Source organism: Schistocerca nitens, chromosome 11, assembly GCF_023898315.1.
Source record: "Schistocerca nitens isolate TAMUIC-IGC-003100 chromosome 11, iqSchNite1.1, whole genome shotgun sequence".
Classification (NCBI taxonomy): Eukaryota; Metazoa; Arthropoda; class Insecta; order Orthoptera; family Acrididae; genus Schistocerca; species Schistocerca nitens.
The window spans coordinates 202,135,330-202,156,095 of record NC_064624.1 but is presented as its reverse complement, the minus strand read 5'-3'; the positions used below and the strand labels follow the sequence as shown (position 1 = coordinate 202,156,095).

Sequence of the window (20,766 nt, the reverse complement as noted above, 5' to 3'; positions counted from 1 at the left end):
CAAGAGACTCGTGGGTTCAGCAGTAGATGGTAGGAGGAGTCGGGGCAGACCGAGGAGAAGGTACCTGGATTCGGTTAAGAATGATTTTGAAGTAATAGGCTTAACATCAGAAGAGGCACCAATGTTAGCACTGAATAGGGGATCATGGAGGAATTTTATAAGAGGGACTGTGCTCCAGACTGAACACTGAAAGGCATAATCAGTCTTAAATGATGATGATGATGATGATTCATTCATTTGTTTATTTAATTTGCATGCAACCTTAAAATTTGTGGCTCCTGCAAAACTTAAAAAAAAATGGCAATGCAATAATTATGGCTGAAATAAATGAAACACAAAACACCTTGGGCCATCTTATTACTATTTAGCATATTTATTACTCTAAACTTTCTGTACTAGTGCTTCTAACTGAAAGGTCACATCATAATACATCAGATTTCCAAATTAACATTCTATCAAACAATATGAAAACTTTTCTCACACAGGCTAGAGATACTGGCCTCAGTATTGCTCGATTTACACATTATCTACCCATATTTTCAAAAAATTTTTACAAATTGGGTAACCTAAAGTATTGTGTTATAATTAGGTGAAATATTTTCATTTGGTATACACAATTACTCATGTCGCTCACGTTTTACCACCAGGAGACAATTTGAGCACAAATTGCCATCCAGATATTCCCAACAATATTTTTTCATTTCCCCCTTCATCTTCAAGTAAATGCAGAGAATCTATAACTCTGTAGCATTACTGCGGTCAGCTTTCAACTCACTTAATACTGCCAGTAAAAGAAAATGATTTAGATTTTCTTCTGGATTGGTTCTCTCCAGAATTATTTGTGTGTGTTGATAAGAAATGAAACCGTACTGTTAAATATCACATTACTGATTGTACTTTTCTAGCACCCTACAGAACTCAGTAATGCCGTTGTTTGTAAAATCAATCATTGACAAAGAGTAATAAGCTCTATCAAACTTCTAGCTGTTCTAAGTTGACGCAAACACAGCAGTATTGTTCCAATTACTGAGAACAAATTACAAGTTATTAATAGTTAGGGGTAAAATACAGGGAGTCAAAGGCTATTTACAATTTGTACAGAAACCAGATGGCAGTTATAAGAGTTGAGGGGCATGAAAGGGAAGCAGCGGTTGGGAAGGGAGTGAGACAGGGTTGTTCAATCTGTATATTGAGCAAGCAGTGAAGGAAACAAAAGAAAAATTCGGAGTAGGTATTAAAATCCATGGAGAAGAAATAAAAACTTTGAGGTTCGCCGATGACACTGTAATCCTGTCAGAGACAGCAAAGGACTTGGAAGAGCAGTTGAACGGAATGGATGGTGTCTTGAAGGGAGGATATAAGATGAACATCAACAAAAGCAAAACGAGGATAATGGAATGTAGTCAAATTAACTCGGGTGATGCTGAGGGAATTAGATAAGGAAATGAGACAAAGTAGTAAAGGAGTTTTGCTATTTGGGGAGCAAAATAACTGATGATGGTCGAAGTAGAGAGGATATAAAATGTAGACTGGCAACGGCAAGGAAGGCGTTTCTGAAGAAGAGAAACTTGTTAACATCGAATATAGATTCAAGTGTCAGGAAGTCATTTCTGAAAATATTTGTATGGAGTGTAGCCATGTATGGAAGTGAAACATGGACGATAAATAGTTTGGACAGGAAGAGAATAGCTTTCGAAATGTGGTGCTACAGAAGAATGCTGAAGATAAGGTGGGTAGATCACATACTAATGAGGGGGTGTTGAATAGGATTGGGGAGAAGAGAAGTTTGTGGCACAACTTGACTAGAAGAAGGGATCGATTGGTAGGACATGTTCTGAGGCATCAAGGGATCACCAATTCAGTACTGGAGGGCAGCTGGGAGGGTAAAAATCGTAGAGGTAAACCAAGAGATGAATACACTAAGCAGATTCAGAAGGATATAGGCTGCAGTAGGTACTGGGAGATGAAGAAGCTTGCACAGGATAGAGTAGCATGGAGAGCTGCATCAAACCAGTCTCAGGACTGAAGGCCACAACAACAAGAACAACAACAACAACAACAACAGTTAGAAAAGGGAGACTCTGCAATATAACATTATCACAACTGTGGGATAAGCACACAGTCATTGAGGAACGCGATTACCACGCACACTGATGCACTGGAACGCACTTACATTTTATCACAGAATACAGGACAAAATGTCTTTGGCTATATCACTGTTTTGACACTCAGGAATATGTGAACTAGGTTCGGTAAAAAAGCGTATCAGATCCAAAAAAAGGAAAAAGTGGGACTATCATCTTCCAAAAGTGGTTACAATTAAACTTTTCGTATTTAACATGTTATAAAATGGAAACTAATTACCATACGAGGAGCTGTCCAAATCGATCTGGGGTCCACGCAACCTGCACCTACTTCCTGATCCTCCCCGAGCTCTCCCACTTGCCTCCCGCCTCCCTCAGGAAGGAAGGGACTAACAGCTTAGACAAGCTAGCTATACAGGGTCAACGAAATCTACAGACAAAATTATGCAGATTTTCTGCATACATACTGAAGCGGTGAGTTAAAATTTGTACCGAGTTCGAGAATCGAACCCAGCTCTCCCGTCTACTGGGCAGGTTCGCTAGCCACCGAGCCATCTCGGCACAGCCATTCGCGCGACTGCAGGGATCGCCCTGGAACTCCTTCCTCCTCGACCCAAATTCTCACTGCCGTGCCAGTCTACTTTGAATTCACCCTTACACACAAGGAGATTTACTGAGGCTCTGCACAGCATCAAACGTAAATGGGGGCCCCAGCCTGAAACTCGGGAGCATGCAGTTATACAAATGAAGTGACACAGTTTCAGAGACTTTACCGGTCTCACAAAAATTCGATCTGATGTATACAGACTGAAGCAGAGGGTGAAAATTTGTACCGAGGCTCGCCGCTTCGGTCCGACCGACTGACTCCGTGACACTACGGTCCTCCGAGGACCTCGGCCTCCTCGATCGCAGATTTCCGATCGTCTCGGCCTTCGGCACGCCTGCGCCACCTTCTCGCTCCCACTGGTCTCGGGTCGCCTTCCACATCCGGCCGTCTCACACGCGATCGTCTTCTCCTTCTACCACCGGGATGTCCCATCACCGTCTTCTTCTTTGGGAGCCTTTCTTCTGTCATACACTGGACATCTCCTAACGATCTTAGCCTTCCCATTTTGATTGAGGTTACCAAATCAGGTTCTTTGTACAGAGCCCTTATTTCTTCATTAGTCCTAGTTATCCATATCTCTCCTCCGTTTACAGGACCAAAAATCTTCCTCGGCACTTTCCTTTCCCATATATTCAGTTTCTTCTCCAAAGCCTCCGCCAGAACCCGTGCCTCGGTGCCCTATACGAGAACTGGTTTGATCACTGTATTGTGGAGTGTCAGCTTTAGTTTCCTACTTAGGTTCTTACTTTCGAGCACTGTATACAGTGCTCTATACGATCTGTCGGCAGCCTAGATTTGGTTCGTTATATCTACCTGCACTTTGTTTTCTGATGTTATTACTGAGCCGAGATAAATAAACCTATCTACTCTTTCAAAGTTGTACCCTTCTAACTGTAGATCATCTGTTTTTCTTCTATCTCTCTCAGTTACCATATACTTAGATTTTGTCTCACTAGTTTCTAAACCGAAGTTCTCGGCACCAGCTTCAAACTCTTTGAAGGCCGACGTGAATGCCTCCGTACTTCTATCACTTATTACTACGTCGCCTGCATAGGCTAAGATTTGCAGAAGTCTATCGTAAATATGCCTCCTGGATTTGTGGTTACTGATCTTACTGCATTCTCTAATACCAGGTCGAACAGTACTGAGGTAACAGGTCTCCCCGTCTCAGTAGTCCTTCCGTCGGGAACGATCTCGACAGACGTCCCCGAACTTTAACCTCGCTTTTGCTGTTTTCCAGGGTCATCTCAGTTAATATTATTAGCTTATTAGGAAATTTGAACGTCCGCATCGTTTCCCGTATCTTTTAACTCTGTCACAGACCTGTTTAAAGTCTATAAAGAGAAGTTCTAATCTTACGTTATATTCTCAAGTCTTCTCCAGCATCGTACGTACTGTAAAGATACGGTCAGCTGTAGACCTCTCAGCTCTAAAATCTGCCTGGTGCTCGCCTACAATCTTTCCTGCTCTTCTACTTACACTCCTCGTTACAGCCGTAGAAAGGATTTCACAGACAATACTAAGCAGAGATATTCCTCGGTAGTTCTTACACTGCATGCATGATCCTTTCTTATGTATAAGGTAGATGGTTGCTAATGTCCAGTCCTCTGGCATTTTCTCTGTTTCCCAGGCCACTGTAATTATTTTACGTATCCTCCAAACTAATATTCCACCTCCGTGTTTTATCACCTACACCATTACCGGGTCGTGTCCAGGAGCTCTGTTATAATTACTCTTAACTCTTCTATAGATGGTGGTTCTGTGTCCACTGCATCATCATCTCCATCCACCTCTTGTTCTTCTTCAGTTTCTTCTCTAGCCCCTCCATTCCCTCCATTTCTCTCTTCACTGACAATGTGTCTGTTTGGCAGTAACACTTCAAAATGTTGTGCCAATGTTTCTATTATTTTTCCTTTCCAGCAATCAAATTTCCTGACTCATCTTTAAACATGTCCATCCTTGGCTGATATCCTCTCTTTATTTATCCCACCCTATAAAACAATTTCCTCCTCTGCTTATTTTCAAAGTTCTGCTGTATTTCATCCATCCTTTCCCTTTCCTCTATTCCCTTTTTAATCCGCACTAAATTCTTAGCTACCTTTCTCTTCTCTTAAAACATTGCCACATTATTTCGTGTAGGTCTCCATAACATTCTTTGTCGAGCTCCGTTTCTACCATCTAGCGCCTTTGATGTCTCCTCGTCAAACCGTCAGTTTCTTTTCTGTTTTCCTCTTTCTCCGAGAACCTCTCTCTGTTCCCATCTTACCTCTCGCACTGCCGCAACACCAATTCGGTTTGTCGATAATTCCTCCTCGAGCTTCCTACTGGCTCTCGCCTGAAAGATTCTTCTCACATTCAGTGTTCAGATACACCAAAATTGTTCCCATCTGAGGTGCCTCGGTTGTCGTAAGTCTGAGACGGTCCATTTCTCTCTGCGAATCGGTTGCCGAACAGTGAGATTTTTTCCAATACGAGGTCGTTAGCACCACGATCGATCCCCAACCTGGAGGACCCGGATTTGTATCGGGTTTACTCCCTCGGGGAGATTGGCTTCACCGTGCCTCTAGAGCCCTGCCCTATGTCGTAGGGAATTGAAAATGGCAAGGAAAGGCTCAGGATAGGATAGGACAGGAAACAGGATCGATAAGTCGCCGTGGGACACACCTCGTCCGGCTCCTCCGCTTCGGCCTATCCGGCAAGCGTGACCCTGCCGGTAGCTACACTACTGTCAGCACAGCCCTCCGGCTCCAGAACACGCAAACCTCCTCGCCCACACGGACAGTGCTACGTTAAGGTGGAGTCCCCCGAGGAGGCACCGCTTCAGTCCATATAGGGGAAGGCGGGGCAAGACGGGGAGGTGGGGTAAGACATGGAAGGGCTATGAGCTACAGTTAGAGTGCTGCCATCTGTGGATAGCTACGTCAACATCATCAATACACAGGTCTCAGTGTGTCGACATTACTGAACCTTAGTTTCGTGGCGGTTTCTGTGAGCTTTGCAAGGTACGTACAATTGTTATACTGATTTGCAATGTTTTACACCTTTCGAGATCCTAAAACATGTCTTTCGTGAACATTTGTCCAGGCTGCATATATAGCACTGAATAGTACGTCTTATTAACAGTAAACTGCTGTGTCAGTAGTCAATGTTCACTATATAGTGATCATGTAGGCATAACATAACCTAACAGCACGGTAGGGGGCAAGATGGGGTGGGGCAAGATGGGGAGCTTCCCCGTCTTGCCCCTACTATTTGTCGAACCATTACGTTCTTATCGTCTCATGTGTTTACCTCGCTGTGGGTTTTGAACACGTAAATTATAAATTGAAGTTTATTCGGCAAAGCCTTCATTCGTTCAGCTACGCCGGCCGGTGTGGCCGTGCGGTTCTAGGCGCTTCAGTCTGGAACCGCGTGACCGCTACGGTCGCAGGTTCGAATCCTGCCTCGGCCATGGATGTGTGTGATGTCCTTAGGTTAGTTAGGTTTAAGTAGTTCTAAGTTCTAGGGGACTGATGACCACAGATGTTAAGTCCCATAGTGCTCAGAGCCATTCAGCTATAATGTCCACAGCAGTGAAAAGGTTTCGGAAAAGAGGCATTTGGCCTTTAAACAGAAGTGTGTTTCAGGAAAGTGATTACCTTCCCTGTTCAACTACAGACATTCATCAAGCTCACACATCTGAAGTTACAGAAACGAAAGACCAAATACCAGAGATGTTGTCAAGACGTAAAACACCTGAACAATTAACAACTGACGATCAAGCCTCTGTTTCGTCTAACTTTCAGGTTACCGGCCCTGAAATGGTGTTAGCTATTCCAAAGGTGGATAAAAAAACCAAAAGGAAACCATCTAACAGGTGTGGAAAACCCATTGTTTTAACCGAATCTCCTTATAGGAGTGAACTATCTGAAGAAATTAAACGAATAGGAGTCCCCAAACGTGCTGCATGTAAACAAAAACTCTTCTCAAAGACGTTTAATAAACCTGGGATACCACCAAAAGGACATAATGACAACGAAAAAGTGACGAACGCTACTGACGTCTTAACCACCCCTTCATGCTCAAGGGATAATAAACTGAGGTCGAATGACAACGAGGAAGAGAGTGAATAATGGTTGTACTGCTATGACTTCTCTGAAGGAGGCTGGATACAGTGTATTAGCTGCGGACGATGGGGCCACGACACTTTTGCAGGGATAGAAAGTGATGATGACGAGGCTGTCCACACTTGTGTACTATGTGAAAATAGGAGGCCTAAATAAAACGTAATACCTGATTCTACAATTCGCAGAACCATGTTTCGAAACCTTATCGTCACATGATATTGTTATTCCAGTCCTTATTTAAGCTTTAGAGGTGAATTCATGCTAGTTCCCCATCTTACCCCTGTAATGTCTCCTGCAGCGGTCTCTCCGTGATATTTTCAGAAATTTTATAAATTATATAACTCAGTACATATCTCGAAATATCTCTTCTTATCTTACCGATTATCAATGCAAAGTAGTTTCAAGCCCAATTATTCCTTGGAGCGTCCATTTACTCCATGGAATAGCTTCTCTGCTATCTATGTTTTCTCTTATGAAAAGAATGAAGGAATGCTTGCCGCTTAGTCGTGAAAGGAGGAGGATGTATATGTATGTATTGTTGAGCTAGTCGCCATCTTGGTGAGATTCTGTACGAAAAGGAATTTAATACATGGACTAAACTAAAGTAAGTGTGTTCGCGTATTATTTAACTGATTATTATTGACAGTGTCTGCTTACTACGCTGTGTTGCACGGGAGTGGTGGGGAACGTCTGAGTTACACTGGACGAACCTGCCGTTTTGTACGCTCAAGATATCCAGTTTATTACTTCCAATAAATAGGCTAACACGGTCTTACCAGCAGATCTCCGGTCTTCCCCATGTGATCACCGAAAGTTAATAATTATTACAAATGTTTTCAGGAGATCGACTGACAATTTTCGTCGCACCGAGACTTCGAAATGGCTTCACTGCCTTATGGAATTTAAGTTAAGTTCAATTTAATCAGGATAGAACAGTATTGAACTGTGTGAATGTGATAAGCCTGCTTTGTGAATGAAAATTCCCTTAACATACGCATGTTTTTTACTATCCTGATCAGTGAAGCTAAATCAGGCCGGTGTGAGAGAGGTTTTTAAATTTTAGATCCCACAAAAAAAAAAAAAAAAAAAAAAAAAAAATTAAACCCGCATATGGGGCAAGACGGGGAATTGGTAGTTAATGTTTCAAATCGAGATATTTCTAACTAAATGTAACAAGTTTGCAGGTTTCTTTGCATGCTATTGTAATTCAATGGTTAAGTAAACAAATGATAATGAAACCTACTTGAATTTGTTTATTTTTGATCCTTTTGTAAGGGTTTAAAGTTAGCTTCCCCATCTTGCCCCGCCTTCCCCTACATTGGTACGAGACCAGTAAAGTCTCTGAAACTGTGTCACTTCACCGGTAAATTATGGAGGTCATTCGGGAATATTTTCTGCATATTTTGGTATAAGAATCCACATTCCTGTGACTCGTTACAAAGTAAAAATGTGATTCATATTTAGCCAGTTTGTCGGCCCAGTTATCTTTTGTTTGTGTACCAAAAAATACGACACGACGACCCTCAGCCGGTGCAGAGGCAATGCGGTGTGGGAACAACTCGGCACAGCTCACCCTCCGCATTCTGCGAAGACGTACACGAGGTGCACACCGACCGCCGGTAAACCTACCCACACTGCCGTTCGTCACTATTAGGCGGAAAAACAAACCGGAGACGGAACCGAGCAATAACGAACGCGAGCTCGAGTGCGAAGAGGTGAGGCGGGCGGTACTGCCGTCGACGAGTGCCGCGAGCAGACGGAACGGCACGTACTTTCGACACTGCGGGAACATTCGGTGCTGTGCAGGTACGGAGATAAAAGGAGGTGAGACGTCAAACAAAATGCAATTACTCTGTAAAAAGCCGTCACAGACCGTGAGCCACTTCCAGGAAAATACTCAGACACTATCTCCAAAACACGGCCGACAGTGTTCGGGTTCCCACGTAGTTTCGAATCTTTTCGGACGCACACGACAGCTAGGTATCCGCACAGAACCACTCACCGGCACTCGCAGTAGAAGCAGACGTAGGGGTACAGGACAAACTTGCCGTCGGCACTCGCGGTCGCGCGCTGCAGCTCCAACTCGGTGGGGGGCTGCCTCGAACTCAACTGCTGCCACACCCGCCTGGCGAGCTCCGTGTCGTACACGCGTCGCGGCCGGCCCGACGATGACGACCCGGACTCAGTCTCAAGTTCGGATCGCGGGGCCGTCAGCTTCGGCGGCACGATCGGTGTCTGTCGGCTCCGACGGTGGTGGCTGGCAGAGTCACTGCAATCACAGATCTTACCTGAGTGCACACTTACGTAAAAAGAACTGATCATTTACACCCCTTTTACTATGTACCAAGTTTGTCCTTTTTCACAAGAACAATTAAAGTCTTTGGTGCAAAAACCACACAAGTCCAAATATTTACAATTGCAATTTTGATTTATTAGATTATTAGAAGAAAGATTAACGAAAGGCAAACCTATGTTTCTAGCATTTGTAGACTTAGAGAAAGCTTTTGACATTGTTGACTGGAATACCCTCTTTCAAATTCTGAAGGTGGCAGGGGTAAAATACAGGGAACTAAAGGCTATTTACAATTTGTACAGAAACCTGATGGCAGTTATAAGAGTCGAGGGACATGAAAGGGAAGCCGCAGTTGGGAAGGGAGTGAGACAGGGTTGTAGCCTCTCACCGATGTTATTCAATCTGTATATTGAGCAAGTAGTAAAGGAAACAAAAGAAAAATTCGGAGTTGGTATTAAAATTCACGGAGAAGATATAAAAACTTTGAGGTTCGCCGATGACATTGCAATTCTGTCAGAGACGGCAAATGACTTGGAAGACCAGTTGAACGGAATGGACAGTGTCGTGAAAGGAGGGTATACGATGAACATCAACAAAAGCAAAACGAGAATAATTGAATGTAGTCGAATTAAATCGGGTGATGCCGCGGGAATTAGATTAGGAAATGAGACGCTTAAAGTAGTAAAGGAGTTTTGCTATTTGGGGAGCAAAATAACTTATGATTGTCGAAGTAGAGAGGATACAAAATTCAGACTGGCAATGGCAAGGAAAGCGTTTCTGAAGAAGAGAAATTTGTTAACATCGAGTATAGATTTAAGTGTCAGGAAGTCGTTTCTGAAAGTATTTGTATGGAGTGTAGCCATGTATGGAAGTGAAACATGGACGATAAACAGTTTAGACAAGAAGAGAATAGAAGCTTTCGAAATGTGGTGCTACAGAAGAATGCTGAAGATTAGATGGGTAGATCACATAACTAATGAGGTGGTATTGAATAGAATTGGGGAGAAGAGAAGTTTGTGGCACAACTTGACTAGAAGAAGGGATCGGTTGGTAGGACATGTTCTGAGGCATCAAGGGATCACCAATTTAGTATTGGAGGGCAGTGTGGAGGGTAAAAATCGTAGAGGGAGACCAAGAGGTGAATACACTAAGCAGATTCACAAGGATGTAGGCTGCAGTAGGTACTGGGAGACGAAGAAGCTCGCACAGGATAGAGTAGCATGGAGAGCTGCATCAAACCAGTCTCAGTACTGAAGACCATAACAACAACATGTGTGTATTTTTAATTTCAAAATTTTATATATTGCACATAAAATACAGGGCTATAAGTCAGTAACATTGTCTTATGTAATTTCTCAAAATACACACCTTCTGGAGATGTCAAACTTTGTTTTTCAGTTTTCTCAGAATGTGTATTTTGTGACTTTCCTGGTTTTTGCAGCAAACCCTTCAATTACTTATTTTACAACATAGCCACTGACCAGCATTCTGGAGGAAGTGGGAGGGGTGAGGACAAAAGTTTCAACAATGACCACCTCATTTATCAAACAGGATTTCTGACCTGCAAATCATTTCTTTGTGAATTCTAGTACATTCTCATTCTCATATTCCAAAAAATACTTTCTCATTCATCAAATGGAACCCTATTTACTTCAAATACTTGTCAAAACAGCCTCAACACAGTACTGACAAACAAGTGTGTTGTGATGTGAAGATATTTTCTAAGACGAGAAGGACTGTGGTGACAAAGTGGACTATACCGACAGACTCTAGGTCTAGGTCGGATCGTCCGGCAGCAACTCGGCTGCGAACTGGCGAGGGCAATCATTTTCGGCACGAAGAAACTGTCAGTTACAGCTACCGGCTAGTCACTTAGGTTTTATATTATGCGCCAGCTGAACAATTTTTGTCACTAAGCAAATACGAGGTGCGTGAAAAAAGTAATGAGACTGACAATACTGTGAGCGATCTGTCGGCACGGACCGGTGTGCCGATCCGTGCCAGACAATCGATCCGAGCTTCATTTCCGCACGATCCTCACGAGATTTTTGAGAGTGCCACCAGTGACGTGGGTTTTTGTTGTGCATTACGATAAAGGGACTGTGGAATTTACAGCAATGTTATGCCATCAAAATTGTGTTAAATTTGGGGAATCAGAAAGTATGACCTCTGAAAAGTTGAAACAGGCCTATGGGAAACATTCCTTATCAAGAGAAGAAGTTTCCACTGGCAAAAATTATTTTTGGAAGGGCAAGAATAGGTTGAAGACGAATCTCGTTCAGGGAAACCCTCAAAGATAACGACAATGCCGATTTGATTTTTTGACAGCAGAGGTACTGAGCACAAGAATTCGTTCCTCCAGGTCGAACTGTCAACCAGGTGTTTTAGAAAGATGTTCTCGAAAGAATCGGGAAAAGTGGGGAACCGGTGAGGTTGGTTGGTTGTTTGAGGTTTAAGGGACCAAACAGCGAGGTCATCAGTCCCTTGTTTCAAATGTACTCCATTCTGCTAACGGGACATCTCAGAAAAGTCAGAACAATAAAACGGAAAAAGGGAAAAAACGTAAAGGGCAGTCACGTTGTCATTGGTAAAAACAAATGAGGGAAGTCGGCAAGAGAACGAACCCAACACTATGCTGAAGCAGCATAGGCAAGACCACCTGTGACTTAAAAGGTACAACTGCCATAATGCAGAAAATACGTATGGGAATAAAAAGACTAACCAAGCCTTAAAAAAGGGTAAAAAAGAGTAAAAGGGGAAGAAAAGAGGATTCCGGTCAGGGAGGTGAATCGGGAATCTCTGAACACTGCCTACAGTGGGAGACACCCAAACACTCACCGCCCTGCCCCAACACCAGAGAGATTAAAAACCTTAAAACTGAGAATAAAAACCACTCTCCCGGAGGAAACCGAGAACCAGAGAGACCATCCGGGAATCGTCAGCCAACATCAAAGGTAAAGTGTGGGGGAGTCTGTACTTAGTACGCAGAGCCAAAAGAAGGGGGCATTCAACCAAAATGTGGGCCACTGACTGGAAGGCTCCACAACCACATAGCGGGGGTGGCTCATCACGCAAAAGAAAACCACGGGTCAGCCTGGTATGACCAATGCGGAGACGACACAGTGGGGTCGAGTCCTTTCGGGAGAGGCGAAAGGAAGAACGCCATGGGCCTGGTGTCACCTTAATTGCACGAAGTTTATTAGACAGTGGAGTAGCCTCCCAAGAATTGGCCCATGACTGCGCGAAGTGGGATTTGATGTGAAGCCGTAAATCCGCTGCAGGAGGGGTTACAGGAAACGGGGGGTAAGTAACTGCTCCCCCAGCCAAACGATCAGCGAGCTCATTTCCCGGGATACCCACATGGCCAGGGACCCATAGGAAGTCAATGGAACAAGCAGCACGGTGAATATCAGCGAGATGGTCACGGATGGCAGAGACCAAGGGATGGCGCGAAAAACACCGGTCAATAGCAAGAAGGCCACTCATCGAGTCCGTACATAACAAAACGCGGTTGTGTTGGGATTGTTTAATAAAGGTAAGGGCCCGGGAAATTGCCATCAATTCCGCAGTAAACACCCCACATGTAGGTGGCAGCAGATGATTTTCCGTTCCAACAGAGGACGTGAAGGCATACCCAACATGATCAGCAGATTTAGAGCCATCAGTGTAAAAAACAACAGCATCCCGAAACTCCCATAAAATTTTGCGGAAAAAGGAACGGAACACCACCGGGGGGATGGAATCTTTCGGACCGCGGCGGAGATCCGTCCGAATTCGAGGCCGAGGAACTAACCGAGGAGGGGTGGAGGGGAGGGAGCGAGGAAGACAGGACAAAGAAGGAAGCTGAAAATCACGGTAAAGAGACGCAAGGCGCAGCCCAACCGGTAAACCCGCCCGAGGGCGGGAGTCGGGTGGGCGACGTCCATGGTCTGGGAACAGGATAGAATAGGAAGGATGAGAGGGAGAAGAACGGATAGTGAGGGCATAAGACACCAGAAGCTGGGACCGCCGAACAGAAAGGGGTGGGATCCCAGCTTCAACCAGGAGACTATCAACAGGGCTAGTAGGGAAGGCACCGGTGGCCAAACGGATACCACGATGGTGGACTGGATCCAGCACGTGCAGTGTGGAAGGAGCAGCTGAACCATAAACTTGACAACCATAGTCCAAACGAGACAGAACTAGAGCACGATAAAGACGGAGGAGGAGAGAACGGTCCGCACCCCAAGAGGAGTGGGCAAGGAAGCGAAGGACATTGAGTTTACGTAAACATCCTACCTTCAGGAGTCTGATATGGGGCAACCAAGTGAGCTTGTTGTCGAAAAGAAGACCCAGGAAACGAAACTGTGAAACCACAGGCAATCGTTGTGCAGCGAGATAGAGCTCTGGATCAGGGTGGACCGTAGTACGGCGACAGAAGTGGACCACCCGCGATTTTAAAGGAGAGAATTGAAACCCGTGTGAGAGGGTCCATGCAGAGGCACGCCGTATAGCCACCTGGAGCTGCCGTTCTGCAGATGCCATCGAGGAGGAACTAACCCAAATGCAGAAATCATCCACATACAGGGCAGGGGCGACCAAGGGACCGACAGAGGCCACAAGTCCATTGATAGCAATGAGGAAAAGAAGGACGCTCAAGACAGAACCCTGTGGGATGCCCGTCTCCTGGGTCCGTGGAGAACTAAAAGCAGTACCAACTCTAACTCTGAATGACCGATGGATCAGGAACTGGCGGATAAAATTCGGGAGTGGCCCCCGAAGACCCCACTGATGAAGGGTTAGTAAGATGTGATAGCGCCAGGCCGTGTCATAGGCCTTGCGAAGGTCAAAAAACACTGCAACCAAATGGCGGCGCTGGGAAAAAGCCTGCCGAACTGCGGATTCCAAGCGAAGTAAATGATCGATTGGAGATCGTCTCTCTCGAAAGCCACACTGGTAAGGGGACAATAGATCCCGAGATTCGAGGACCCAAGTGAGCCGACGGGCTACCATCCGTTCAAGTAACTTACAAACAACATTGGTCAAACTAATTGGCCGATAGCTGTCAACAGATAGGGGGTTCTTACCAGGCTTAAGGACAGGAACCACAATGCTATCCCTCCACTGAGAAGGGAAGTCACCCTGGAGCCAGATACGGTTAAACACCCGAAGAAGATGTTGCCGTTGTGGAGCACTGAGATGTTGAAGCAGTTGGTTATGAATGGAATCTGGGCCAGGGGCCGTATCATGAGAAGAAGATAGAGCAGAAAGAAATTCCCATTCAGTAAAAGTTGCGTTATAAGATTCTGACTCACAAGTGGTGAAACATAAGGTGAGAGCTTCAGCCTGCTGTTTGTGATGAAGGAAAGCAGCGGGATAGGAGGCTGACGCCGATGCCACTGCAAAATGGGTCGCAAGATGTTCGGCGATAACTAATGGGTCCGTACAAATGCCATCTGGGAGGTGAAGGCCTGGGAGGGTGGACTGCCGATGGCAACCTTGGAGAGAACGAAGTGTAGCCCATACCCGCGACAGAGGGACAGTGGAACCAAGGGAAGAAACGAATCGTTCCCAACATATCCGCTTGCTCTGTTTGATTAAATAACGGGCTTTAGCGCGAAGGCGTTTAAAAGTAGTAAGGCTGGCTACGGATGGGTGCCTCTTGAAGTGTTGCAAAGCTCGACGGCGATCACGGATGGCAATGGCAATGGCCGGACTCCACCACGGGACTTGCCGGTGACGAAATAGTCCAGATGAGCGCGGGACAGCAACGTTAGCAGCGCGAACAATCGCGTCAGACACGTCACGTAGGACGTCATCAATACAACCCGACAAAGAGGGAGAAAACTCGACCTGTGCAGTGTATAGAGGCCAATCGGCGCGGTGGAAAGACCAACGAGGTAACCTGTCCATCGGGGAGCGCGAAGGGAGCGTGAGAATCAACGGGAAATGGTCACTATCACAAAGGTCGTCGTGTGGCGACCAGTGTAATGAAGGGAGGAGAGAGGGAGAAGAAAGAGAAAGATCAATGGCAGAAAAGGTACCATGACCAGCACTGAAATGAGTAGGGGAGCCATCATTAAGAAGGCACAGGTCGTGGTCTGCAATAAATTGGTCTATAAGAAGACCTCGTCTAGATGGAAAGGCACTGCCCCACAAAGGATGATGAGCATTAAAATCCCCAAGGAGGAGGAAGGGAGGAGGAAGTTGCTGAAGAAGGGTGGTTAAGGCAGCAGGTGTAAGAGCCCTGTCAGGAGGGAGATAAAGATTGCAAACGGTGACTGCAGAGTCTAAGTGGACCCTAACAGCAACCGCTTCGAATGTAGTTTGGAGAGGAATCCACGTGCAAGCAATGTCGGTACGGACCATCGTACAAACGCCACCAGAAGCCCGCAAGGGTCCGACCCGATTGCGACAGAAAACACGGAACCCACGGAGGGTCAGTGAGTGAGCATCAGTAAAATGTGATTCCTGGAGAACCACACAAGCTGCAGAGTAGGACGAAAGAAGGGATTTCAATTCCGGAAGGTGTCGATAGTAGCCATTACAATTCCATTGGAGAACCACAGAACGATGGTTTAAATGAGGGCTGAACACGCTAAATCCAGTCATACTGCCGGGTCCCCACCCGTCACAGACAAGGAGGGGGCGACATCCATAAACGACAGGTCAGAATCCAGTTGTGAAGTCGGGGAAGGGACCTCCGGTGACACCAGAGGCTCTTTGTCCCGGGACTTATGTTTCTTCTTCTTTTCAGGCTGAGATCGAGGAGGGCTGTGTGGCATAAAGGAGCCAGCTGCAGCAAGATCAGGAACAGAAAGAGACCGGGCGACCTGGGGGCCGACAGACCGCGGCTCTCGCGGTCGCCGCGCGGCAGCAGACCTTTGACCTGGAAGGTGCCGGGAAGGGGCATCCCGGGAGAGGCGCCCTTGACCGGCAGACGCCGAAGGAGTGGGACACTTCTCCGGCTGGGGAGGGGGAGCAGCACCCAGAGGAGAAGGTGTGGGAGCCGCAGGGGAGGGGGGGAGGAGTGGGGTCCGGGATGGGGGTAAGGAAGGGGGGGGAAGGGGGGAAGATGTAACCAAGGCGTAACTTGATGTCATAGACACAGGGTGCAGTCGTGCATATTTCTTACGGGCCTCTGTGTAGCTTAAACGATCGAGGGACTTATACTCTTGGATCTTTTTTTCTTTCTTATAAACTGGGCAATCTGGTGAACGTGGAGAATGACTACCACGACAATTTACACATACAGGAGGGGGAACACAGGGACTCCCCTCATGGAGTGGACGTCCACAGTCACCACAGAGAGGGTCCTGGGAACAGCGAGAAGACATGTGGCCAAAACGTAAGCACTTAAAACACCGCATAGGAGGTGGGATGTACGGCTTCACATCACAGCGATAGACCATAATCTTAACTTTCTCAGGAAGGGTATCCCCTTCAAAGGCCAGGATAAAGGCACCAGTATCAATACGGTTATCTTTAGGACCCTTCTGAACACGCCGAACAAAGTGAACACCCCGCCGTGCGAGATTGTCCCGAAGTTCCTCATCAGTTTGAAGGATGAGGTCCCTGTGGAAAATCACACCTTGGACCATATTTAGAGACTGGTGAGGGGTAATAGACACAGGAATTGTGCCAAGATGGGTACAGGCACGAAGGGCCGCAGATTGGGCAGCTGAAGTAGTTTTAATCAGCAACGAACCCGACCGCATCTTGCTCAGGGAGTCCACTTCGCCAAACTTGTCTTCAATGTGTTCCACAAAGAATAAAGGCTTGACACTGGTGAAAGTATCTCCATCAGTCCTGGTGCAAACTAGATAACGGGGGAAAGGTTTTGCCCCTAGACGACGGGCCTGACCCTCTTCCCAGGGGGTAGCCATGGAAGGGAAGGCCGAAGGGGCAAGAGAAGCAGCACTTGAGGAATCAGTACCACGCAGAGAGACGGCCGCAGAACGGCCAGAGTTTTGGACCCTTATGCGTTTCATCTGCATAGCGTCCGCCCTGATACCACCCACTCCGATCAGGGGCTCTCCTCACGGGCGCCACCCAGCCACAGCAAGGGCCGTCTGGCACGGCGGCCATTGCCGGGAGTTCCGATGCTCCAGGATGACGAGCAACCACTCCAAGGCATGCATGAGGAGGTCACAGCTCAGGTATCAGAAGTGTGATCCCTGTGTGTTCAGGGGGCTCAACCAAAAGGGTACATAGCGACCCCACCACACGGGCTGGCTACCGTGCTGGCTATGCACCCTAGCATCAGACCACGACGTGAAAGAAAAGGTGGAATGTACTAGGAGGGCGCACGTCGGAGACACTAGGTAAGGTGCTCTTCCCCAAATGGCTCACACTACGGAAGAGAAATTTTGGAATGGAGGTCAAACCCCAGAGGGGGACCAAGGAATGCCAAAAAGAGGAGATAAGGACGCAACAAAGCCAGAGAGTAAAACCAACAGAACCAGGGGGATAGCGGGGCCAACATAAGCAAGGACACCAATAGTGGGAGAGGAGAGGGCGAGGGGAAAGGAGCATGGAGGGGAAAGGAGGGGAAGGAAAAGGAAATGCAGCCCGGGAGAGAAAGAAGGCTGCAATGGCTCGGGGCCCCGTGCTCGCCACGCACGTATCCACAAAAGAGATGTGGACCCCCTGGGGGGGGGGGGAACCGGTGAGACCGGACATTTCAGACGAGTGGGTGCTACAACGTGACAACACTCCGTGTCACACAGCTACTTCTATCACAGAATTTTTTACCTCGAAAGGCATTGCTGTTGTTCCACAGCCACCCTCTTCACCTGATCTGAGTCCTGACGTCATTTTGGGACTCTGCAGAATATTCGAAAGAATGTGACCGACATGTTGAAGGCTCTGGCAGTTGAAGCCTTTCAGCGCTACCACCGAGACTGGAAAAAATGACTTCACGAGTGTACAGCTGCCAGAGGGAACTACTGTGAATGGGACAATATTGTTGTTTGAGGAGAGGAGAAGAAGAAGAATTTCAGTGGATAAAAAACCAATGATCAAAAGCAGAATTTCTAGAATTGTAGAGAGTGACACATTGTCATTTCTCTCACATTCTCTTCATTTAATTTGTTTAAATCAGGATCACCAATACTCATGTTACTGAATTTCACGCATTATTTTCATCGACAGATCTCATATTTATATGAAAAGGAAAAAAAAAAAGTTTTGACAAAAGGTAAAGAGTACAGTTGCGCATATGCTTGTGTTGAGAACGCTCTATTAAAATAGAAGTATATTTCACTGCACAGCAGGATCATATTGCATAAAGAAATGTGCAATTATTTTGTCAAGAATGGCTGATGGGTGTACACACAAACATATTTTTTCAGCTATGGATGAAGCATTTTTTGGGGAATAATGGCACCATATCTACCAATAGCAACAGCGTATTGAAACAAGTGATATGGGAATGTGATGATAAATAGAAATCCACACTTAAAAATGCAATGTGATTGAAATGCTTACTTAACAAACAACACACGCTACACATCTACTGCAATATTCAAATTTACGCATCTCGAACCGTACAGTTGACTGTGTGGGCACCACAGAAGTGTGTACACACGTGGAGTGATGCACTGCTCTACCTACCCTGAGCCGGGTCCCTTCTCTGGCCGGTTGTTGAGGGCTCGGTCCAGCAGCCCTCCGAGAGCCGTCGAGATGTGCGTCTTCAGTCCCACCGATTCACTGCTGCCGTTCGGCGGCGCCGTCAACGTGGCGAAGTCGGTAGGCACTGCGCTGAAACACGGCAAGACTGATTTTGCTGCGATGTGCTGAGAAAAAATTCTGGCACCGAGTATACTAGACACGTCAGAAGAAAGAGAATGGGGAATAGAGGAAAGAGTAGCAGATCTGAAGAACATGAAATATCAACAGAGCGGCAAAACAGATAAGAACTGTACGAAATTTCTATGTACCCTCAAAAATCTGATAGAAAACTGTTCTCTAACAACTACTTTTATACACGCTTTTTAATTGTATATTTAATAAAGCTTTTCATCAAAGCTGTGGAACATAGCTTAAAGTAAATATTACACATAAATTGTTTTGTTAGTGATTCATTAACAGTGTGCTTCTGTGTGCTCCACCAAGCTGTCAATTTCTTTTTATTCACAATATTTCGACGAGTAAATCCAGAGGTAATGAAACACTGAGAGGACTTTTGTTTCATGGAATAGCTTATCGGCTAATGATTACACTGCTACTGTGGTCAGAATGAGATTTTCACTCTGCAGCGGAGTGTGCACTGATATGAAACTTCCTGGCAGATTAAAACTGTGTGCCAGACTGAGACTCGAACTCGGGGCCTTTGCCTTTCGCGGGCAAGTGCTCTGCCAACTGAGCTACCCACGCACGACTCACGACCCGTCCTCACAGCTTTACTTCTGCCAGTATCTCGTCCTCATTCTGGAAACACCCCCCAGGCTGTGGCTAAGCCATGTCTCCACAATATCCTTTCTTTCAGGAGTGCTAGTTCTGCAGGGTTCGCAGGAGAGCTTCTGTAATGTTTGGAAGGTATCAGATGGTAGACCAGTTGCCCGCAAAAGGCAAAGGTCCCGAGTTCGAGTCTCGGTCCGGTACACAGTTTTAATCTGTCAGGAAGCTGCTACTGTGGTATTCGAGTCATCCAAAACTTTGTAATCCTACCTGTTCGCAAATTAAAACTATGCAAAATATTGTCACTGAAGATAGTATCCTCACAGACCCAGCACCTGGATAGGTCTCTCTCATACCGTGTTACCAATGATTCCAACCAATTTATCCATTAATTTTAATCAACTTTACTTCTCAATGAAAGTTTCAATAAAGAAAACTCAGAGTCGAAGCAGGGGTGATGGACAGAAAGAGGGGGAGGAGGAAATAGATATAGAAGGGGCAGGAGGGGGAGTGGGGGGGGGGGGGGTGGAGGTGGAGGGGATGTGCCCCAGACATACATTCTCAGAAATTTATTTCTCATATTAATTCCTATGTTTGATTTCTATTGTAGAACGTCCTATCTTTGCCTACGCTAGTCTGATTTTTTATGCTCCCCTCGCTTCATTTACCACTTGTCATTTTGCTTCCGAGTATTGCATTATGTATTGAGAAAGTAAGGGAATGGGAAAGCGAAATTTTCTCAGTTCCTACAGCCCAGCATCGGTATCAACACGAGTCAGCTGCGAGGCACAAACATTTTGACACGGGCAGAATGGAAGGTCATTGACAACTTGAAAGAGCAGAAATGATTCGGTCGTGGCAAACGACGTCAGAAAGCAGAGCCTCTCCTCGAGACCACAGATACTCCACTTCACCGAGACAGAGTCGTTGACGAGTAGGATCGACGGCACTCGTGTCGTTCGTATTCGGTTCTCCGAGTACCGTATAGTAATAGCTCGCGTCCGAGATTATTTCGGTACTGCCCGACGAGGTTACCACCGACGCGTAGCCACGGACGATACGAGACGGTACCGGTCGGCACTGGCGAGGGTCCGGGAGCCCGACGACACCGTTCCGGTCTGGGCACAGACAATACACGAGTACAGCGCCCACTGCCGTCTCCCGGTAGAACTCCTGACAGGCTGCACTTTCCACACCAAGAGTGGCAATCCACTTACGAGAAACACCGACGTCAGCACAGGGCTACGTCACGTATCTGAAGGAATAAATGAAGGAATATTTACTCCTTTATTGCAC

At 46.2% G+C, this 20,766-nt stretch overlaps 1 protein-coding gene across 1 annotated transcript in view; it reads right to left on the bottom strand.

Annotated features, from left to right (window-relative positions):
- The window catches only part of LOC126212785 (uncharacterized), a 126,356-nt gene that overhangs the window by 54,825 nt on the left and 50,765 nt on the right, over positions 1–20,766 (bottom strand). The window contains exons 8-9 of the mRNA XM_049940188.1: positions 18,685–18,831; positions 8,800–9,066 (exon numbers count right to left, since the gene is read on the bottom strand). Of these exons, the coding sequence (XP_049796145.1) occupies positions 8,800–9,066; positions 18,685–18,831 (414 nt within the window). The remainder of the gene's footprint in view (positions 1–8,799; positions 9,067–18,684; positions 18,832–20,766) is intronic.